General features: G+C 33.8%; 1 protein-coding gene across 1 annotated transcript; it reads right to left on the bottom strand.

Moving 5' to 3' along the window:
• Positions 1-11,676: 11,676 nt before the first annotated feature.
• On the bottom strand, positions 11,677-22,611 carry LOC144853000 (calpain-1 catalytic subunit-like). Its single transcript, XM_078711054.1, has 10 exons — positions 22,427-22,611; positions 22,146-22,188; positions 21,502-21,567; positions 21,159-21,216; positions 20,940-20,998; positions 20,473-20,541; positions 19,885-19,963; positions 19,476-19,592; positions 11,930-11,988; positions 11,677-11,703 (listed from the first exon to the last, which is right to left on the bottom strand). Exons 1-10 carry the CDS (start codon positions 22,606-22,608, stop codon positions 11,677-11,679), a joined length of 759 nt encoding a protein of 252 aa, XP_078567180.1. The 5' UTR covers positions 22,609-22,611.
• Positions 22,612-23,481: the final 870 nt, after the last annotated feature.

A 23,481-nucleotide genomic window follows, 5' to 3' on the forward strand; every position in this document is an offset into this window, starting at 1 on the left:
TTCGTCAAAGTGACGAATTAAATTCTAGTGAGAAATTGTTTTTGTAAAACAAAAAATGTTTCTTCGCAATTTCTTTCTGTACAGATTTTGTGTAACAAATATCTCAAAAAGTTTATTGTCAATGATTACCAAAATTTCTGAATGTCTTTCAAATACTTTAACTTAGTCTTAATAAGCTTTTCAGCGTGATCACTCATCCGTGACGTCATTTAGACGCCATTTTGTGAAATCACATTATCAATCATATCTCCATAATTCATTATCACATATTAATGAAATTCACTACACGTAAACTTCAGATCAAGGGTAAAAATATTAGCAAATAAAAACGCACGCGCACGTAGGTTCATGTGGTGATATCGCGCGTTAAAAATTTAAAACGCTCAAAATTAAGTTTTGATCAATTTAGAGCATGAATTAGGCCATTTGCGTGTTTCAAAAAATTACTGCGCAAAAATGCGTTTTTGCGCGCGCGATACTTAAAAAGCGTAAAAAATATGAATTTTTTTTACAAATCTCATTCTACTCACCATCCTTAGTACATTCACCAAATTTGAGTCAGTTCCGACTTAAAATAACGCTATACGAGCACGTTAAAAATGACAAAATGCGCACATTAATTTTACAAAAGTTCTGAAAATGGTGAAAAATAGGTCTTTTTTAAAATGAAAATAATTCTTCAGAATGCAAGATGACCCCCAATTTTTTTAACTTATTCTGGAAGCCATTGAGTTGTAGATATAAATTCATGTACACATTTTACGTACAAAATGTTTTGACGTCATCAAATGGCCACTTGAATTTAAAAATTAGGATTTGTTATCTTTTTGTGTAGATTATCACATTCAACAGAGCGCATCTTGGTTATGTGTGCTCGAATTTCGCACAACTTTCAGTATGTGCTTGCTTAATTAATTATCTTTATCATGAGTTGATACTATCTTCATTTTAATGACGTCATCACACGTAAAAACTTGAATAACGTAGGCCGTGTAATTTCACCTTCGCAGTAAATTTGAATATCTTACAGCTCTTCAGAATTGAAGGTTACCTTGATGATTATAATTTATTATGAAAGCTGATGAAATGTAGATATTAATTCATATAAAAATTAAGCCTATCGGATGTTGTGACGTTAACATATGGCCAGTTGAAGTGAAAAAGTAGTTTTTTCATATTTTTTGTCGAAGTTATACACAATTCAAAGAGCGCGCACAGCGCTTCTACGTGCCAAATTTTTTTCCAAATCTTATATTTTTTTGCTCAATTAAATATCTTTCGAAATTGTCATCTTAAAGTTTAGTTTGATAACGTCATCATGCCAAAAAATTAGAACATGTGTGTCCCGTAATTTCACCTATGCTACACTGTATATAGATATACAGTATATACTGTACATATTGTATATGGCATATAGGCACAACTCAGCACTATAAGCATATAATAGGATGGCATACATCAACATTTTCCGATCGTATGTTAACGTACGTGCATGTTTAAAAAAAATTAATTTCAGTAAAATTATAAAAATGATCACCTATAATTCGTCAAAGTGACGAATTAAATTCTAGTTATTATTTTTTTTTTTTTTCTTTTTATTGTTTCTGTACACTATTTTGTGTAACAATTATCTCAAAAAGTTTAATGTCAATGATTACAAAAATTTCAGAATATCTTTCAAATAATATAACTTAATCCTAATAAGCTTTCCAGCGTGATCACTCATCCGTGACGACATTTATACGCCATTTTGCGAAATCACATTATCAATCATATCTCCATAATTCATTATCACATATTAATGAAATTCACTACACGTAAACTTCAGATCAAGGGTAAAAATATTAGCAAATAAAAACGCACGCGCACGTAGGTTTATGCGCGTGATATCGCGCGTTGAAAATTTAAAACGCTAAAAATTAAGTTTTGATCAATTTAGAGCATGAATTAGGCCATTTGCGTGTTTCAAAAAATTACTGCGCAAAAATGCGTTTTTGCGCGCGCGATACTTAAAAAGCGTAAAAAATATGAATTTTTTTTACAAATCTCATTCTACTCACCATCCTTAGTACATTCACCAAATTTGAGTCAGTTCCGACTTAAAATAACGCTATACGAGCACGTTAAAAATGACAAAATGCGCACATTAATTTTACAAAAGTTCTGAAAATGGTGAAAAATAGGTCTTTTTTAAAATGAAAATAATTCTTCAGAATGCAAGATGACCCCCGATTTTTTTAACTTATTCTGGAAGCCATTGAGTTGTAGATATGAATTCATGTACACATTTTACGTACAAAATGTTTTGACGTCATCAAATGGCCACTTGAATTTAAAAATTAGGATTTGTTATCTTTTTGTGTAGATTATCACATTCAACAGAGCGCATCTTGGTTATGTGTGCTCGAATTTCGCATAACTTTCAGTATGTGCTTGCTTAATTAATTATCTTTATCATGAGTTGACACTATCTTTATTTTAATGACGTCATCACGCGTAAAAACTTGAATAACGTAGGCCGTGTAATTTCACCTTCGCAGTAAATTTGAATATCTTACAGCTCTTCAGAATTGAAGGTTACCTTGATGATTATAAGTTATTATGAAAGCTGATGGAATGTAGATATTAATTCATATAAAAATTAAGCCTATCGGATGTTGTGACGTTAACATATGGCCAGTTGAAGTGAAAAAGTAGTTTTTTCATATTTTTCGTCAAAGTTATACACAATTCAAAGAGCGCGCACAGCGCTTCTACGTGCCAAATTTTTTTCCAAATCTTGTATTTTTTTGCTCAATTAATTATCTTTCAAAATTGTCATCTTAAAGTTTAGTTTGATAACGTCATCATGCCAAAAAATTAGAACATGTGTGTCCCGTAATTTCACCTATGCTACACTGTATATAGATATACAGTATATACTGTACATATTGTATATGGCATATAGGCACAACTCAGCACTATAAGCATATAATAGGATGGCATACCTCAACATTTTCCGATCGTATGTTAACGTACGTGCATGTTTAAAAAAAATTAATTTCAGTAAAATGATAAAAATGATCACCTATAATTCGTCAAAGTGACGAATTAAATTCTAGTTATTTTTTTTTTTTTTCTTTTTATTGTTTCTGTACACTATTTTGTGTAACAATTATCTCAAAAAGTTTAATGTCAATGATTACCAAAATTTCAGAATATCTTTCAAATAATATAACTTAATCCTAATAAGCTTTCCAGCATGATCACTCATCCGTGACGACATTTATACGCCATTTTGCGAAATCACATTATCAATCATATCTCCATAATTCATTATCACATATTAATGAAATTCACTACACGTAAACTTCAGGTCAAGGGTAAAAATATTAGCAAATAAAAACGCACGCGCACGTAGGTTCATGCGCGTGATATCGCGCGTTAAAAATTTAAAACGCTCAAAATTAAGTTTTGATCAATTTAGAGCATGAATTAGGCCATTTGCGTGTTTCAAAAAATTACTGCGCAAAAATGCGTTTTTGCGCGCGCGATACTTAAAAAGCGTAAAAAATATGAATTTTTTTTACAAATCTCATTCTACTCACCATCCTTAGTACATTCACCAAATTTGAGTCAGTTCCGACTTAAAATAACGCTATACGAGCACGTTAAAAATGACAAAATGCGCACATTAATTTTACAAAAGTTCTGAAAATGGTGAAAAATAGGTCTTTTTTAAAATGAAAATAATTCTTCAGAATGCAAGATGACCCCCGATTTTTTTAACTTATTCTGGAAGCCATTGAGTTGTAGATATGAATTCATGTACACATTTTACGTACAAAATGTTTTGACGTCATCAAATGGCAACTTGAATTTAAAAATTAGGATTTGTTATCTTTTTGTGTAGATTATCACATTCAACAGAGCGCATCTTGGTTATGTGTGCTCGAATTTCGCACAACTTTCAGTATGTGCTTGCTTAATTAATTATCTTTATCATGAGTTGACACTATCTTCATTTTAATGACGTCATCACGCGTAAAAACTTGAATAACGTAGGCCGTGTAATTTCACCTTCGCAGTAAATTTGAATATCGTACAGCTCTTCAGAATTGAAGGTTACCTTGATGATTATAATTTATTATGAAAGCTGATGAAATGTAGATATTAATTCATATAAAAATTAAGCCTATCGGATGTTGTAACGTTAACATATGGCCAGTTGAAGTGAAAAAGTAGTTTTTTCATATTTTTCGTCAAAGTTATACACAATTCAAAGAGCGCGCACAGCGCTTCTACGTGCCAATTTTTTTTCCAAATCTTATATTTTTTTGCTCAATTAATTATCTTTCGAAATTGTCATCTTAAAGTTTAGTTTGATAACGTCATCATGCCAAAAAATTAGAACATGTGTGTCTCGTAATTTCACCTATGCTACACTGTATATAGATATACAGTATATACTGTACATATTGTATATGGCATATAGGCACAACTCAGCACTATAAGCATATAATAGGATGGCATACATCAACATTTTCCGATCGTATGTTAACGTACGTGCATGTTTAACAAAAATTAATTTCAGTAAAATGATAAAAATGATCACCTATAATTCGTCAAAGTGACGAATTAAATTCTAGTTATTAATCATATTATTTCCGCTTAACGACACGAAATCCCAGAAAAACAGTTAGGCCTATTTTTTGGTGTTTTTTAAATGTATCTCTGTTTTATTATTTGATCGATTTTTATGACTGTTTCGGTATTGTTATGCCTAATAATTACCTACAAAATGACATGTTATGTTAGTATTTTTAGTTTTAAAACAGTAAAATAAAGTGGTACGGCCCTGCATGGTTAACTAAGCACTACTGTCTTAAGCCTGTTTTCCAGCCGACGATATTCGACGACGCTATCATCTTTGATCGTTAAAAATTAACTTAAGTAATAAACTCACAATGTTTTCAATGCTGTAAATTCAGCAAATGAATTGGCTGGAAATGTACCTATTCGGTGATAGGTAAAATCCCTTTAAAGAAAGAATACAAACGTAGAAATTACAAATTAGCAGTGGTACTGTAAGTGCTGTAATAAACTCACAAACTTCCCAATGCTGTGAAATCAGCAAATGCATTCGCTGACAATGTAACTGTTTAAAAAAGAATGCAAAAGTAAAAATTAGCGGTGGTACCAGGACCGTCCTAGGAGAACCGTATAGTCCATCAGAACCATGGTGGAGCGTGTGAGCCTCGAACCCTTGTCTATATTCACCATTTTTATCGTTACAATTATTGCCATTTTTACATTTGTTTTCTCATGTTTTAGTATTTTTTAACCATTTTTACCATTCATCATTATTGTAACCATTTGTAATTAACGCGCCTACATAGGTGTGTAATGTTCTACAAATTGCTCTGATTACCATATTCACAGCAAAATGTGAAATAATTATATTGATAGACAACACATCGCTGATAATAAAACTGTCAATTATATTACAAACATAATCTGTTATATGTATTTCAAGGTAAGCCTTACAATATCAACAGTGATAGGCCTACTTACAATTTTGTTACCGTATTCTTTGTATTGAACTCAACGAGCTGTGAGTGTACAATTGTATTCCATGTAGAACAATCTATACTCCATAAACCACTAATAATATAGGCATAGCAACTGCAATGTGTTGGACATACACCTACGTTTAATAAAGAAAAATAGAATTGTTACATTAACCATTATAAGAAAACGCTATAATAATATTTCTGTTTTTTATTTTAGATAACAGAAAAATGCACAGAAAGTAGGCCTACTTAAGAATTACCCCGCCATAGTCTAGGTTGAAGACTGTGTTTCGAATTATTATTAGCTAAAAGATATATATTTTGGCACATATGGCGTTTCAACGTATACTACTTTAGCTCACAACCAACATTCTAGTAATATTAATAAACAAAACGTCTAATTTTTCAGAACTCAGTGTTAAATCATGGATCAAGGAATGGGTGTCACGAAACTTAAGACCACGAAAGCTAAGACCCAAGACCTAAGATTACAAATTCTAAGATATACAGTACTACAACTTAAAAACAATACTTGTTTATCCATACATAATTTTAAACATAGTAGGTTTCATTTATTACCATAAATATAATTAAATACTACTGCAAAACATAGATAAACTCACATTATTTTTGCCCGTTGAGTAAATGTATATTTTTCTTTATAACAAACAAACTTGACGGGTTGTTTGTTGGTATATATTTACTCCATTGTGTTGGTTCTGAGGATTTTTTTAAATGTCTAGCGCCCTCGGACCACAGGCTGGCCAAAAAAGAACCACAGACTGGCCGTGTGTTTCCCGACCCCTTTAGAAATTTGTTTACTAACTTTATCCTGAATACCACACCTTAAAATTAGGACTTATAAGTACTTTCCTTGTATACTGTAACTCCTCGCCATACTCAATATTTTAGTTTCTATGGCGCGCCAAAAGAGCAACAATAATAGTACAAGTATAAAACAGAAAGAAAACGAAACAAAAACTTTCTATGGTACAGGTAACGGGAATAGCCCTCTAAATTGCCTTTTAGGTTTTGAGTTTTAAAGTTCCAAGGTGAAATTTAGTTACTTAAGATTATGAACATTCACAATATGGTAACTATACTTATGCACTGCTGCCAATCAAACACGCTCATTGGACTCCGTGTCTCTAACTGCGGCCCTCTATAGAACGCTGCGAATCAACTGTTACATTTTTTTTAGAACAAAACGTAGCCATGTAGAAATCGTATGCGCAGTCTGATTGTTCTATTAACATGCGTGCGTCGATGAATAATTGACAACAATATATTGCTGAACAATTTTGTTTTAATTTTATCAATATCGGACTACGAAAAATAATTTTAAGTAGTTGGCAATATTAATAAAATATGCAATTTTTATATTTGAATTATCATATCGGCCTGCCACATCCTGTCATTAAAAATTGCGTTAATATTAAATTATGCATTTGACCATGTATGTTGTTACCGTCTGTTTTGGTTTGCAGTAAACGTGTTTTTAATATATGGCTAAACAGTGCTTTCCTTATAAATCTCCTTAATTATCGATGTGATCATATTTAAATTGTAGTGCCTGGTGATTGGCTAGTGGTTATGTCATCCACATCACATCCAAACACTGGGCCTAATCGAATCAAAACTGCGATACCTGATCCGGGATAGGCTGGCTATGTATAGTTGCGATACGTCAAGACTGACTACTACTTTCTAGTGTCGCTCGTTTTGAAAAGTAGACGAAAGGCAAACTTAACCATAAACAAACGAAGCATAAAAGAAAAAAAACTCAGACAAAAAAAAAAAAAATGAAAAAATATACAAAAAAAATGTAAATGAACTAAAAAAACACACACACAAATAAAACGATTCCAAGTCCGAGCGCAACATTTGATTTTTATTAATATATTTTGGTATTTTATTTTCGCAAAGTCTGAACAGTCAAAAGCAAAGTATAAAGTTCCATATCCAGTATTGCTTTCATTTTTTAGTCTACATATATTTCAAAGTGAAGGGATAGTGCATAACAAATCAATGGCCGCCGTAAATACAGCAGTTCCGAATTTTATTCTTGATACAATTTATTTTAATTTTAATAATTTGTCAAAGTACTTTTATCAAAGTCCGCTTTTATTATACTTGCCCATGCAAATTATATAACCACATAGGGCACAAAAAGCTGCTAGTAAAATGTTAATGATGCCACCAAGATAAGAGCGCGCGAAAGCATAGCCAACAAGGTTAAAGGTTGTTAAGCATGTGCAGTAAACAATATGTTAGGCACGCGACGGTTTGGTTGTTAACGACGGTTAATTAAACTGTGTTTATTTTGTAACATTGTGGGTGGTTCGCCCTCTGTCGGTTAGAGTCATGGAAGCTTTGATCTCAAACTGACGTATATCTTTCTATTTCTTAATCCATTGTTAAATTAAAATAATAACAGTGATTTCAATCTTATATAGGCCTAGAATAGATTTTCTCGCGTATAAATACGTACTGTTGATTGTGAATTGAGCAAGCGTGACAAACCTTACCTTATTTGCTATTCTACGCGTAAAATGCGCCCTCAATTTGTTACTGTACGTGGTCTTAGCTAAGAGTGTTTTATAGCAATAGACTAACAGGGGTGGCTTTAGTAAAACAGTCTATCTGATAAAGCCGGCTTAAATCGGAGAGTCATTATTCAATGATAAGCCTACGTTGACAGCCAAAACGAAAACATTGTTTATTGAATAGGTCTTACAGACTACTGTCCACGTCCTCTTGAATAAAACTGCCTAAACAGAGCCATATATATAAAGAGTTACGACATTGAAAATTAGAAGCCATTTTTGTGTCAAAGAATTCGCACGCTGAGGGCGCGCGCGTCTATTTTGTATAGCGTTTTTCTGTAGTTCATGCATTATTTTTAGATTTTTTTTGTCTATGAAATAACGCTTATATTCCGTTTTTATTTTAGTAATTAATTTTATTAATGGTATTAATTTGGTAACATATATATATTGTGTCTATAATAACAAAAGAATAAATGCTAGGGCCTACATGCAAGTCAGGATACATCAAAGAATGAACCAATACAAAAAACACACAAATTCACCCCTTTTTATACAGTATAATATGGCTCTCTGTGTGTTTTTGACACAAACTTTCAGAGACTCGTTTATCATTTCATTTGTAATAATTTGACTTTATTATTTTAATATTGTTCATACCCTATTCAATATATTAACAAATATATCCACGACACTTTATTATTTTATTTAGTCATCAAAGCATGCATTATGAATTTAAAATATTACATAATTGTTATTAATAGGACGTAGTTATGTGATGTTTCGTTCCAAAATCAATCAATCGAACTTTATAATGTACTAGCGCACGCGCGCGCAATATTCTTTGCCGCAAGTACTTCTGTACGCAGTGCACATCGATATTTCACCGTAAAATGTGCACTTACATTTTTTTAAATATAAGAAAAAGTTTAAAGTATTTTCTTGCTCCTATACTTTACATGCAATAACGAAGACAAGTTTGACACAAATTGATCTGCATATCACGTGACTGTAATCCAATGTCGTAACTCTTTTTATATATGGCTCTGTGCCTAAAGGCATCACAGCGCCCTCTACAAACGCTAGTTGATTGTGCAGACATTGTATTGTCCAACTAACTAAACGGTAAATACGGTGGTAAAGCCATAGAGATTATATTAAGTCTTCGGCTTCTAGATATTTGTTTAAACATAATTAAAAATTAATCAAAGCAGACTCTCAGTGCTGTATCGCCACACAATGACTATATGTCCAGTATTGTAGGAAAATACTACAGCATATCGTGTTTTACATGTGGTGCCTGTATGGGTTATGTTATAGGGTTTATAATACAGGCGTTGCATGTGATGCTGTATCACGGAAATGTCCTATGATACTACACACATTTAGATACAGGCTAAAGTTTTATACTATTACAGTTTTTAATTGGTGTTTAAATAATAAATGATTGAGTTGACCTTAATTAGATACTTAACAGTTTTAACATCTCTATTTGAATACAGAAAACAAAGGATCGACACAAAAATCGTTGCCATAAGAATTACTGTTATAAGAACAGACTGAAAACATGATTGTTTCGACAATTTTAATGGTAAATATGTTTTTAACATCTCTGTACTGAAAACGAAATAAGCTGGAATTACTGTAGTTCCATTACTTTTAGTTTTGAAGCAGATTTATCCTTCAACTTTTTGTAACATACATTGAGTTTTCTTTCCAATTTAGTTTATTATCGATAGTTGTACAAAGATATATATCTATAATGTTTGACAATTTCTACTTTATTCATAACAGTCAACTGACTAAATTTCTAAAATCAATATTTCTTTAGTTTTCATTACATTCAACCTTTATTAATTGTTGTTATCAAATTATCAAAGTATAGAACTGAGTAGAGTTACTGGCTATAGATTTTACAAGCCCAAAACTCACACAAATTAAAACTAATGTTTATTATCGATATAACTTAAACTGCACGTGTTGCTATACACTTTTCAAGAAAGTGTAGTTCAAGCCAAGTAGGTATGAGATCACCCCAATTTTTCTTCATGAGTTTCTGTGTTTTTTTGTCTATGTGTTAGCAAGATTAAGTCAAAACTACTAAACGGCTTTTGACCAAAATATATTCACAATAGATATCAATAGATACGTGATCTACGCGCGATTTTCTAAAATAACGTAGGCCTAATTCATCTTAAATCATAAATACACCATACTTATCAAGACATTTTGAGTGAATTTCGGACACTAAGTATTTGGAACACTGTCCCACTCCAACCCCCCCCCCCCCCCCTACACACACACACATGCCCAATGGTGGGGCATGTGAGGGTGCGAAGTGAATTTTGTTAAATGACACCCCTATATGGCCGGAAATGGTACTCTCGCACATAACATTCATGATAAATGGCACCTCTAATTGTTCGGAAAACACACTCTCATGCAGCATGCTACCAATGAGCAAAACGATCGTATTCGTACTTTTTTCCTCCACCTCACATACGTGAACTATTTAACCGCCGATTGTTTGATCATTCACTCAGTATTTTGTTTTGTGTTCAAGTTCAATGTGAACGTACGTCTATGGGAATTCCCGAAAAAAGCACACTTTGTGTGATGTAAATTCAATGCTTATAATAGCTCTACCTATATTTATTTACAGCAATTTATTGAGGAAATTAAATATATCAATGTAAATAGGTGGTATTGATACAATTGAGTAGCCGACGTATCGGCTTGTAGCACTAGAAAAAAATAATCGGTAGCTATAATGTAAACTACAGTACATGATACCATAGATATTATAGTGTAATATATATAAATGTATTGGACATGTCGGGGATGGAGGTTCGCAGTCGGTAAATGGGATTCCGCTGTAAAGGGGGATGGGGAGCGGTTTCGCCCGAACAATAAATAAAAAAAAACCTGGCTACGGGACTGGGCTGCTCTCTGGTGGTAGGATTTGTCTGGTAGGTATCTGGTGGTGTTTAAGTAGGACCCATCTAAATCAGCAATCAACTTATATTAGACATATGATAAAAAAATGACAGTCATACCTGAACAGGTAGAAAACGGCAAAACAGCCAATATCACGAGGATTTGAAAGATGAACATTCTTTACAAAATTCTGTATAAACGCTAAACTTTACCTCCGACAGTTCCTACTTTGTCTGGTAAATGTTAATATTATAACATACTGTATTTTTTTATTTTACCTTTATATCACACCTGATTTTATTCGTACAGTGTGATTGGTCAATTACGCATCACGTGTCATTTAGCTTCTTTTAAACATTTTAAGAATTTTTGCGATTTTTTGTCTGATCGCATTATTGTGCTCGCCGTCTATTTACGGTTATTATTTAAAGTGTGTATTTGTAGACGTAACTGTGTACTACCGTATCTCTATCGATCAGATTAGTATTGTTATAGTTTTAACAATAGGTTTTGTAATACTCGCTGCACTTAGTTACACCAGTAGTTCAGTACATAAGATGTAGAAGTAAAACGAAAACGATGCTATATTTATTTATATATTCTGGTGTCTTTTAAAAACTTGCTGTTACTTCTTTCCGAGATTAAAGCTTGGCACATATTTCGAGCAACTGAAAAAAAGAATAAACATTTGACTGTACTTCCAGATCTTCCGAAAGCTACAAGTTGGTTTAATTCGACAAAGATTCGAATAAGATTATGTAATTTTGAATATATTCTATTGTAATTGTACAATGCCTAGGTTGTTTGAGAGCAATGCGTAAATCATTAGTTATTCTAACACATTCTAAAGGAATCATAACCCTTCACTACATTGTAACTTTAACTATTACTTACGTCTTCAAGTGTAAATGTCAGAGATTTCTCATTTGCTCCACCGAGCTTTTCAAATTTTCCTGCATAATAAAAAGATAGTAGAATGTTGATGGATGAATGAGGATGGATGGATGGACGATGGAAGGTTGGATAAGGATGGAAGGGATAAGGATGGATGATGAATGGATGGATGGATGGATGATGATGATGATTGATGATGATGGATGGATGATGATGGATAGATGATGATGAATGGATGATGAATGGATGATGGATTATGGATGATGATGGCTGGATGATGATGAATGGATGATGATGGATGGATGATGATGGATGGATGATAATGATGGATGGATGATGATAGATGGATGATGAATGGATGGATGATAAATGGATGATGGATTATAGATGATGATGGGTGATGATGATGATGGATGGATGATGATGGGTGTATGATGATGGATGGATAGATGATGATGGATGGATGATGAATGGATTAATGATGATGGATGATGGATTATGGATGGTAATATTGACAATGATGGCTGAATGATGATGATGGATGGATCTATGATGGTGAATGATGATGATGGATGGATCTATGATGGTGAATGATGATGAATGGATGGATGATGATGGATGATGGATTATAGATGATAATATGGACAATGATGGAGGATGGATAATGATAGATGTATAATGATGAATGGATGATGAATGGATGGATGATGTTAATAAAGAATGATGGATGATAATGAATCATGATGGATGATAATAGAAAATGATGGATGATGGATAATGATAAGGAATGATGGATGATAATGAATAATGATGGATAATAATGGATATTGATGGATGATAATAGACAATGATGGATGATGAGAATGATAATGATGATGAGGATGATGAATGAATGATGATGATTGGATGATGGATGATGATGATTGTGAGGAGGATGATGATGATTCTTGAGTATAATTGATGGATGATGTATGGATGATGGATAGATGATGAATGGATGGATGATGGATGATGATAAAGAATGATTGATGATAATGAATAATGATGGATGATAATCGATATTGATGGATAATAATAGACAATGATGGATGATGAGAATGATTAGGATGATGAATGAATGATGATGATTTGGATGATGAATGGTGATGACTATGAGGAGGATGATGATGATTCATGAGTATAATTGGTAGATGATGTATGGATGATGGATTGATGAATGGATGGATAATGGATGTTGATAATAATGGAGGAATGATGGATGATGTCGATGAGGCTGAGGAGGTTAATGATAATGGATGAAGATGACGATAAAGATGATGGATGAGTATTGATTAGTATGATGGGTGACGATGAGGAAGATTATGGATGTGAGTAAGGATGGATAATGATGGATGTTGCTGATTGATGACGATGAGGATAGCGAGATATCTGTAGGCCACCGACAGAGTTCGTGCTTGATAGCTATGGCTTAGAGTCGAACCCAGGTAAGCAAGATATCTGATTCACACGGGCACTCGGGATCTTACAGTGTTACAACGCTTTCACACGGAATGTAAACACAAACAAAGATACAGATATAGGGCCCGAGCAACACACTTAATTCCATACTAAATGTGGGTGAATGGATTTCTGAAAACCTCAATTATTAATTGATTTAAAAAAGTTATAACAATTTTTTAAATTCGATTTTTTCGGTTGTATGCTTACATGATGTTTTAGACAACCCGTGGAGTAGGTTGGATGAAGTATTGAAATCATTTTTAATAATTTTAAGGGTTGAGTACGAAACTACATTAACGCCAAAAGGATTGTAGGCCTACGTACTTTTATCGACAGCAGCCATATGTACAGTGATGAGGATTATGTAGGCCTAGGCCTATATTATGTCATTACAGTATTATTTTACTAGGCCTACATTATTTTATAAGCTACCGTACCGTAGGCATATGTGTTTCATATTTGTACATTATAATTCAACAAAATTTTCGTTCTTGTTTTCATATTTTCTTTTTTTCCACCAATCCATTTGAATATAGGCCTACAACACTGCAGATGAAATATTTGGAGGCCTAGCCATCCCGACGACACAACCCTATACCGACGACCGTGGGTATTTGTAAATTGGCAGACTGTACCGTAACATATAACCAGAATTTACCAATACCTAGTCTGGAATCCAGACGAAGTTTTGACTTAATATTAGTAAAAAGATAACTATTTTGGCACATATGGCGTTTCATATAATATATTCTATACTACTTGAGCTTGTAAACCCCGTCTGTGGAAACACATACAAGTCAGGTGGTTTAACACCAAGAATTCTTGGTTCATGCGATTATCCGGTTGACTAGTTTCAGCGGCATGCGATTGGCTACTCTAAAATATTTTAATATTTTAGGAAATTTCAAAGATTCAACAATTAAGATGATGCGCATGCGATATGTTACGTTTAGACGATGTGGAAACACACGTGTGATTACCAAGGGGCGCGGATTTAGAGGGGTGCCGGGCCGCCACCCTCACCCCCCTTTTTGTAAAAATAAAAAAGAATTACTGACACGCGCCACATGTACGTATTCACTTGCAATTTTTTATAACAAATAAGGAATAATTAACTTAAAACTAGTTACTTCTGTCATTCCATCTGATCAATTAAAAAAAATGTCCGTTAAAATAGACATCCAACCAATCGTAATCATCTAGGACGGAACTAGTAACACTGTAATGCGTGGGTAATTTGTGAATGACGTAGTACATACACGAGCCTAGATAGGGAAGATCATGGAACTAGTAACACTGTTATGCGTGGGTAATTGTGAATGACGTAGTACATACACAAGCCTAGATAGGATCATGGAACTAGTAACACTGTTATGTGTGGGTAATGTGTGAATGACGTAGTACATACACGAGCCTAGATAGGGAAGATCATGGAACTAGTAACACTGTTATGTGTGGGTAATTTGTGAATGACTTAGTACATACACGAGCCTAGATAGTGAAGATCATGGAACTAGTAACACTACTGTTATGTGTGGCTAATGTGTGAATGACGTAGTACATACACGAGCCTAGATAGGGAAGATCATGGAACTAGTAACACTGTAATGCGTGGGTAATTGTGAATGACTTACATACACGAGCCTAGATAGTGAAGATCATGGAACTAGTAACACTGTTATGCGTGGGTAATTTGTGAATGACGTAGTACATACACGAGCCTAGATAGGGAAGATCTTTACTGCCGTTCATTGTGAGAGGAGGGGGAAGTCCGGTAATGTGTCATGATAATGTAACAAGCCAGAGATGAAATAAAATCACGAATACATTTAGCTGATTGTAGTTGTGGTAGTCGTCAGAAATTTATTGACCGACATCACATAGGCCTACCTATTTCTCATTTGTAGTAGAGTGTTTCTTTGAATGAATAATTTTGTGTGTATTATAACAGCAAGTTCATTTTGGATTTTCAGTAAATTGAAAAATCTGACAGCAAAGTTAGGCTTACCAATTTAAATTCAACACCTTAACTAATACCTCACTATTCAATTATTATATTATAATACTATAAAATTGATTGCGTCATACGAAAATGGATTGATAGTAAAACGTAACAAAGATACGTTCTAGTCTGATTATTAGGTATCCATACATTGATGACGCGGAAGGTTATTTTTGTAGCGTTCCATTTAAAATAAATTTGTTTACAAAGACATATTTTGGCTGTGAAAGTCGTTAATTTCGTTGACGCAAGCATTACTTCTTTTACGAATTTTAACACTTAAGCTAAACAACAAACATTCAACAATGAATGATGCCCTGCAACTCTGACTCATCTATTCACAAATGAACTTTGTGTAAACAGAAATTAAAAAACGAAATAATATTCAATCCTTTTCCTTATGCATATTGCCAAAGCTAATAATCGATTTGTCCATAAATATTGCGTTTTTCCGGGGTTTTCATAATTTAAGGCCAACTCATAATGTTACGTATAGTTTTGTATTTCGTGTAGTACCTTATTTATCTTCATTTCCGTACGTCCGTAAATATTAGGCCGAACTTTGAAATAACCGTGCTATACTGGTAACAGAGCAAAGTTTGCTTAAATCCATCCATCGGATCAATGTCATCCATATTTCATACATATCATCCCACCAATCATCTAGGATGGAACTAGTAACACTGTTATGTGTGGGTAATTTGTGAATGACTTAGTACATACACGAGCCTAGATAGTGAAGATCATGGAACTAGTAATACTGTTATGCGTGGGTAATTTGTGAATGACTTAGTACATACACGAGCCTAGATAGGGAAGATCTAGAAAGTAACACTGTTATGCGTGGGTAATGTGTGAATGACGTAGTACATACACGAGCCTAGATAGGGAAGATCTTTACTGCCGTTCATTGTGAGAGGAGGGGGAAGTCCGGTAATGTGTCATGATAATGTAACAAGCCAGAGATGAAATAAAATCACGAATACATTTAGCTGATTGTCGTTGTGGTAGTCGTCAGAAAGTTATTGACCGACATCACATAGGCCTACCTATTTCTCATGTATAGTAGAGTGTTTCTTTGATTGAATAATTTTGTTTGTATTATAAACATTTGGATTTTCAGTAAATTAAAAAATCTGACGGCATAGTTGATTTAAATTCAACACTGTAACTATCCTGGACCCTCACTATTCAATTATAATATTATTATACCATAAAATGGATTGCGTCATACTAGCCTGGGTGCAGTACAAATTTTGCGGGAAAAAAGTATAGGAATTTTTTTTTTTCTGATAGAGTATATCATATAGAATGTCAGAAAAAATTCCCATCCGTGGGTCGTACACTCCATGATTCAATCACTTTTATGTTGGTTCGATGGGGTTTGCTATGTTTTTTTTAGGTTTGCGGGGGTTTTGCAGGATTTAGCAGTACCCTGTTTTTCCCGCCAAATTGGATGCCATATTGGATTCTGGCATGGTGATGTCATCGTATCGACTTGATTCATCAACTACTATGAGAAGTAGTTATTAAAGTAAGCCTCTACTAATTTTAATCATTAAAACACAACTGCTAGTAACAAAAACCGTTAATTGATTTTCCCTATCCCCTATACATAGGTATTTGTGTGTGTTAATAGTAATTTGTGTGTGTTTTATAAGCCAAAATTTAAAAGTGCCGTAAACATTTTTCCCCAAGACCCTGGGATGGGGATTTTTTTCTGACATTCTATATGGTATACTCTTTCAAAAAAACCCCAAAAAAATTTTCCTATACTTTTTTCCCGCAAATGTGTATATTAACTGTTCTGCACCCAGGCTATATACGAAAATTGATTGATAGTAAAACGTAACAAAGATACGTTCTGGTCTGATTATTATTATGTCGGTCAATGAATTTCCTTTTTGAGGATCAATAAAAGTTATCTTATCTTATCTTAGGTATCTATGCAGTGATGACGCGGTGGAGTATTTTTGTAACGTTGCATTTAAAATTAATTTGTTTACAAAGAAATATTTTGGCTGTGAAAGTCGTTAAATTCGTTGACGCAAGTATTACTTCTTTTACGAATTTTAACAATTAGGCTAACAACAAAACATTCAGCAGTGAATGATGCCCTGCAACTCTGACTCATGCATTCATACATGAACTTTACGTAAAAATAAAATTCATCGACGAACGAAATATATTCAATTCATTTCCTTGTGCATATTGCCAAAGCTAATAATCGATTTGTCCATAATTATTGCGTTTTTCCGGGTTTTCATAATTTAAGGCCAAAACATAATTTTACGTATAGTTTTGTATTTCGTGTAGTACCTTATTTATCTTCATTTCCGTACGTCCGTGAATATTAGGCCGAACTTTGAAATAACCGTGTTATACTGGTAACAGAGCAAAGTTTGCTTAAATCCATCCATCGGATTAATTTCATCCATATTTCATACATATCATCCCACCAATCACAATGATCTAGGATGGAACTAGTAACACTGTTATGCGTGGGTAATTTGTGAATGACGTGACGAGCCTAGATAGGGAAGATCTGTACTGCCGTGCATTGTGAGAGGAGGGGGAAGTCCGGTAATGTGTCATGATAATGTAACAAGCCAGAGATGAAATAAAATCACGAATACATTTAGCTGATTGTCGTTGTGTTAGTCGTCGTCACATATCTATTTCTCATTTATAGTAGAGTGTTTCTTTGATTGAATAATTTTGTTTGTATTATAACAGCAAGTTCATTTTGGATTTTCAGTAAATTGAAAAATCTAACGGTAAAGTTAAGCTTACCAATGGTTTATTTAAATTCAACACTGTAACTAATCCCTCACTATTCAATTATTATATTATTATACTATAAAATTGATTGCGTCATACGAAAATTGATTGACAGTAAAACGTAACAAAGATACGTTCTAGTCTGGTTATTAGGTATCCATGCAGTGATGACGCGGAGGGTTATTTTTGTAACGTTGCATTTAAAATCAATTTGTTTACAAAGACATATTTTGGTTGTGAAAATCGTTAAATTCGTTGCCGCAAGCATTACTTCTTTTATTACGAATTTTAACAATTAAGCTAAACAACAAACATTCAACAATGAATGATGCCCTGCACTCTGGCTCATCTATTCACAAATGAACTTTGTGTAAACAGAAATTAAAAAACGAAATATATTCAATCCTTTTCCTTATGCATATTGCCAAAGCTAATAATCGATTTCAAGTCCATAATTATTGCGTTTTGCCGGCGGTTTTCCATAATTAAAGGCCAACTCAAAATTGTACGTATAGTTTTGTATTTCCGTGTAGTAGGCCTACCCTATTTTTCTTCATTTCCGTACGTCCGTAAATATTAGGCCGAACTTTGAAATAACCGTGTTATACCGGTAACAGAGCAAAGTTTGCTTACAACTTGAAACTTTTTGTGTGTGGGTATATATTACATGGGTTAATTTTCCTCTTGTGACCCACAGTCATGATGAATAAATGGATATGATGTATGGATGATGGATTGATGAATGGATGGATAATGGATGTTGATAATAATGGATAATGATGGATGATGACGATGTCAATGAGGTTGAGGAGGATGATGGTAATGGATAAAGATGACGATGATGGATAATAGATAATAATGGAGGAGTAATGGATGATGTCGATGAGCTTGAGGAGGATGATGATGAAGATGAAGATGACGATGACGATGAAGATGATGGGTGAGGATTGATGAGTATGATGGGTGACGATGAGGAGGATTATGGATGATGGATAAGGATGGATAATGATGGATGTTGATGATTGATGACGCTGGCAAGATATCTGTAGGCCATTGGCAGAGTTCGTGCTTGATGGCTAGGCTTAGAGTCGAATCCAAGTAAGCAAGATATCTGATTCACACGGGCACTCGGGATCTTCACACGGAATGTAAACACAAACAAAGATACAGATATCGAAGTTTCTACAAGGTATCCATTTGTTGTAAGATGTGTGTAAATGTGAATTTGTGTACAAAGAGTAAGTGTTTGAATAGGCTACTTACTGATAACGTAGCGAATCTTTGAAACCATTAGGAAAAATTCGTCGTATGTTATCTTATTATCACTGCCAACGTACCGGCTTACTAGGTGCTGCAGTACAGCGTCACTGGTTTTAAGACCTGAAACAGAATCCGTTGAATAGTTTAAAAAATGGTTCTTCGTTTGCATTTAATAAACTGTAAATATTGCATACTATTTAAATATATATGTACCTTCAAGAATGCCGCTTTTAAAAAGAGGCGTGTGCTTAAATAAATGTTATATACAATTATTAGTCATGTCGTACGAAAGGCATATCAAAGTCTTAATGAATGGTTGTATCCAATTAGAGGTTGAGGACTCGGTGATGAAGTGACGGGACGGGAGTTTAAAAAACCCGCGCTCCTACCCCCTGGTCACTACCGTAGATACCTGCTCGTGACAATGCATCTCGTAACTCGCTCACATCAAGAGTTTTGCTTTCGTCCTTATCAGCTCGAAGAAACATCATCTGAAATCAGAAACAAAGTCTCAACATTTAGACGATTCGCTAGCCATAATCACGTAGGCCTAAGGTCTGAGTCGAAGCTAAGTTCGAAAGGATGTAGCCATTTAAACTTGCCAACTTTGTATTGGTAATGTTTTACAACAAAATGGAGTTGAGTCAAATCCGTCTCATGTGCCACTTTTATTATTTTCTTTATTATTTATTACTTTATTAAAATGAATATGATATTTGACTTGGCAAAATAAAATGTTGTCAATTATCTACTTGCTTTGTTTTCCTGTTTATTTGTACGAGAACGTTCATGCTTTTTAAGTTATTGTCCTATATAATTTTGGACGTTGATAGGTATCACACCTATCAGGAAAATTGATATATTGGTAAATTATTATATTGAAATCTCCAGTTACCCGTATCTTAGCCGAAATATTAAATAGACCGCCCTCTGTCGCTCTACATTTTGCCATGTGTTGTATTTCGCTGTATCTATTATTATATTATGTATTGGTACTTACATCACAGTAAAATGACCATGCTCCAATAGCAATGCCTTCATTGACAGAAAGTTTCCGAGAATCGTCTTCCTATAGTTTTAAGCTTAAGGAATTTAGACAAAAAGTCGCCATCATCCGCTTGACCGCGAGCCATAAATTGTGAACGCGGTATAAATGTTCTGTTTAATATAGAATAATTTTTATTGACATGACCAGAAACATACAGGAAGGGTAGCATACACTTTTTGCCGCTCTCAATTTTATTTATTTCTAGAGACAATAATGCCTGTATAGGCCTACTCTTGTCTTTGGATGATACGTTAACTCGTAAAATATGTTAACCTTTTTGATAGAGCATGAATTTATTCTCATATGATGATGGTAGACGATGATCGTGCCTACATTGGTTACAGTAGAGCCTGATCCGAATCATCCCAGTTTCTTATGTCACATATTTTTGGAAAACTTTTTTTAAAACAAAAGGATACGTCAAACAGTGAGGCAATAGCTGCCGACGTCTCATGTGATATGTCAGAAGGAATGATATCTATAAAAAATAATATTTTTTATTACATTATTATTATCTAGACATAGATGGTCTTTAGAAACTGTCGAATATAATTATGCCAAATATGACTTTACTTTAAATGTTGCAAAATACACAATAAAGAATTTATTGTGGTGGCGTACTAACACATATAACATACTTTCTCTTTTCCAACGTACAAAGAAGTTATCCAGTTCTGAGTTGTCCATCAACCCGTCCTGTAAGATGTAATTGGGTTTAACTGTTTACGACTGGAATGCATTATACTGCATAAACACAGCATCTTCATACCATTTATCAAATTGACTAACATTTGCGTATCATTTTTTATAATGTCTATCTTACAACTTTATTAAATCATACTTGTTTTGTGGAACCCTTTCTCTGCTTCCAAGATGTATTGCTTTGTAAATGTTTATATTTTATATAACAATAAATCAATTTAAAGCCAGAGTTAATGGATCTAAAGCAAATTAATATTCCTTATGCCACTACTGACTTACCTCTCCAGCATATTCTTCAAATACTGATTGAATGATTTCAACCATCATTGGGTCAAGCGTTTTATTCTAGAATAAAGAACAACATTGTATGTATATAATTACGATCTAATAATAGCCACAATTCTGCTGCTGTGATTGGTGGGTTGCTCTTCTTGTGTTTTATTTTTGTTTCTGTTTATTTGTCTGAATACAGGGCTCTCTGGGAGAACAGTCTTTAACTTAAGAGGTCCCTAGTAACAATAAGAAATACATAAAAGAAAAATATGACTGTATTCACGGATGTTACTGTTTTGAATAATATTATGACCAATGCATTTGGCCGTTTTGTAAACCTGATATGTATTCTTCAATTGTATATAGGAAAATACCATAATTTGTATAAGATCTTAAACACATGATATTGTTTTTACTCTGATCTTTAGTGAATTAAAAAATAATAAATGTAACGAACATGATTGTGATGCGGCATCACGAAACTTTCCTAATGCTCTGTCTACACTATCAAACTAGTTTGACAACAAAGTGTGATGTGTCCAAATATGATTATATCCATTTATGTGCACATTGATTTTTGTCACATAAAGTTTAATAGTGTAGACAAAGCTTAACACAAAAGCAACAAATACTTTTTAGAATACACCTACCTCTGATAAGGTTGGAGTGTAAAACGATGTGCTGTTTGCCGATCTAAAAATGTATGAATACTCAAATCAAGCTAGATTTTTTTCGAGGTTTCCGTTATATAAATGCATTTACGGATATAGAAACTATCAAAATACTGTACATAATTGTGAACTATTTCTAGTAGATATGCAAAAAATGAAAATCTACGAAAGATTATGCATTTAATCTGCAGACCATTTGTAGAGTATTACAAATTACATTGATGTTTTAGTTAACAATGAATACAATACTGTATACTTACTTGGTCTTTGAAAAAGCTCTGCAAAAGAAACGCAAAAGGAACGGAAATTCTTTGTCCTTTTCAAACGTTGAAGGAATGATGACGTAATTACCCGGACCAAGATCCATGAACAGAGCAGCTTCTCGTATTCCTAGTTTGTGTTCAAATGAATGTAGTGGTTTGTTTGTTTGAATGAACTCCATATCCACTGGACACTAATGGAAAGTTGCTTCTCATAGAAACCGACGTCTATGATGTAGTAAATCCAAGTGTTGAATTAAATATGCTCACAATAATTCATACACATGATTCACAGGCGACGCATGTTTTACACTACAATCATCGATTAACGATTGGCAACAAGTCATACATCAAAATCCGAATACCTCAAATGCCTACGTCACTTCGATATTGTCTTCACGTATTGTGGTCGTCATCGTTATCCGTCTAAACTAAAATTGACCAATTAACAATCAGTAGCATCGTAGTTTTTCGTCATATTCTGCCCGCAGTGTCTCCCGAACGAACAGCTAAGCAATCGGATGAACAGTAATGTCGTGATCGGATCACTCATAAGAATTAATTAGGTTTGGCTAAATATAGTCATGGGCCATACCATAATAGAAACCCCCCGGGGAGACTTCCAGAAATTCCTAAACAATGTTAATAACTTTTGCAAAGAGAGAAGCACTTTTGATCGATAATTCGAACAGTCAAATTACTTGCGTTGCGTATATAGGTAGTGCGTTGCGTTGTGTCTATAGGTAGTGCGTTGCGTTGTGTCTATAGGGCGTTGCGTCAGAGAGCTTTCTCATGCTGTGTCTATAGGTAATGCGTTTATACAATTCGTAAAATTGCAGACACTTTTTATGTATTGTAAGCCTCCAAATAACAACAGCCTGTACTGCAATACTTTACTGTATATTGATCAACAACATTTGCACGTTGCTATACAGAGGCATAGGCATACATAGCAACTGTAATTCCGTGATTTTTCCATCAACACAGCCTAAAATGATGGTAAATTATATAAAAGTTACCCAAGTGAGGTTTTTGTATGTACTTTACAATACACG

The sequence above is a fragment of the Antedon bifida genome, chromosome 9 (assembly GCF_963402885.1).
Source record: "Antedon bifida chromosome 9, ecAntBifi1.1, whole genome shotgun sequence".
Classification (NCBI taxonomy): domain Eukaryota; kingdom Metazoa; phylum Echinodermata; class Crinoidea; order Comatulida; family Antedonidae; genus Antedon; species Antedon bifida.

Coding starts and splice junctions, on each gene's coding strand:
- LOC144853000 (XM_078711054.1), bottom strand. CDS start 22,608: ATGGAGTTCATTCAAACAAACAAACCACTACATTCATTTGAACACAAA. Junction 11,989..19,475: donor AAAGATTCGCTACGTTATCA/GTAAGTAGCCTA, acceptor TTTATTATGCAG/GAAAATTTGAAAAGCTCGGT. Junction 11,704..11,929: donor TGACATTTACACTTGAAGAC/GTAAGTAATAGT, acceptor TCTTTTTTTCAG/TTGCTCGAAATATGTGCCAA.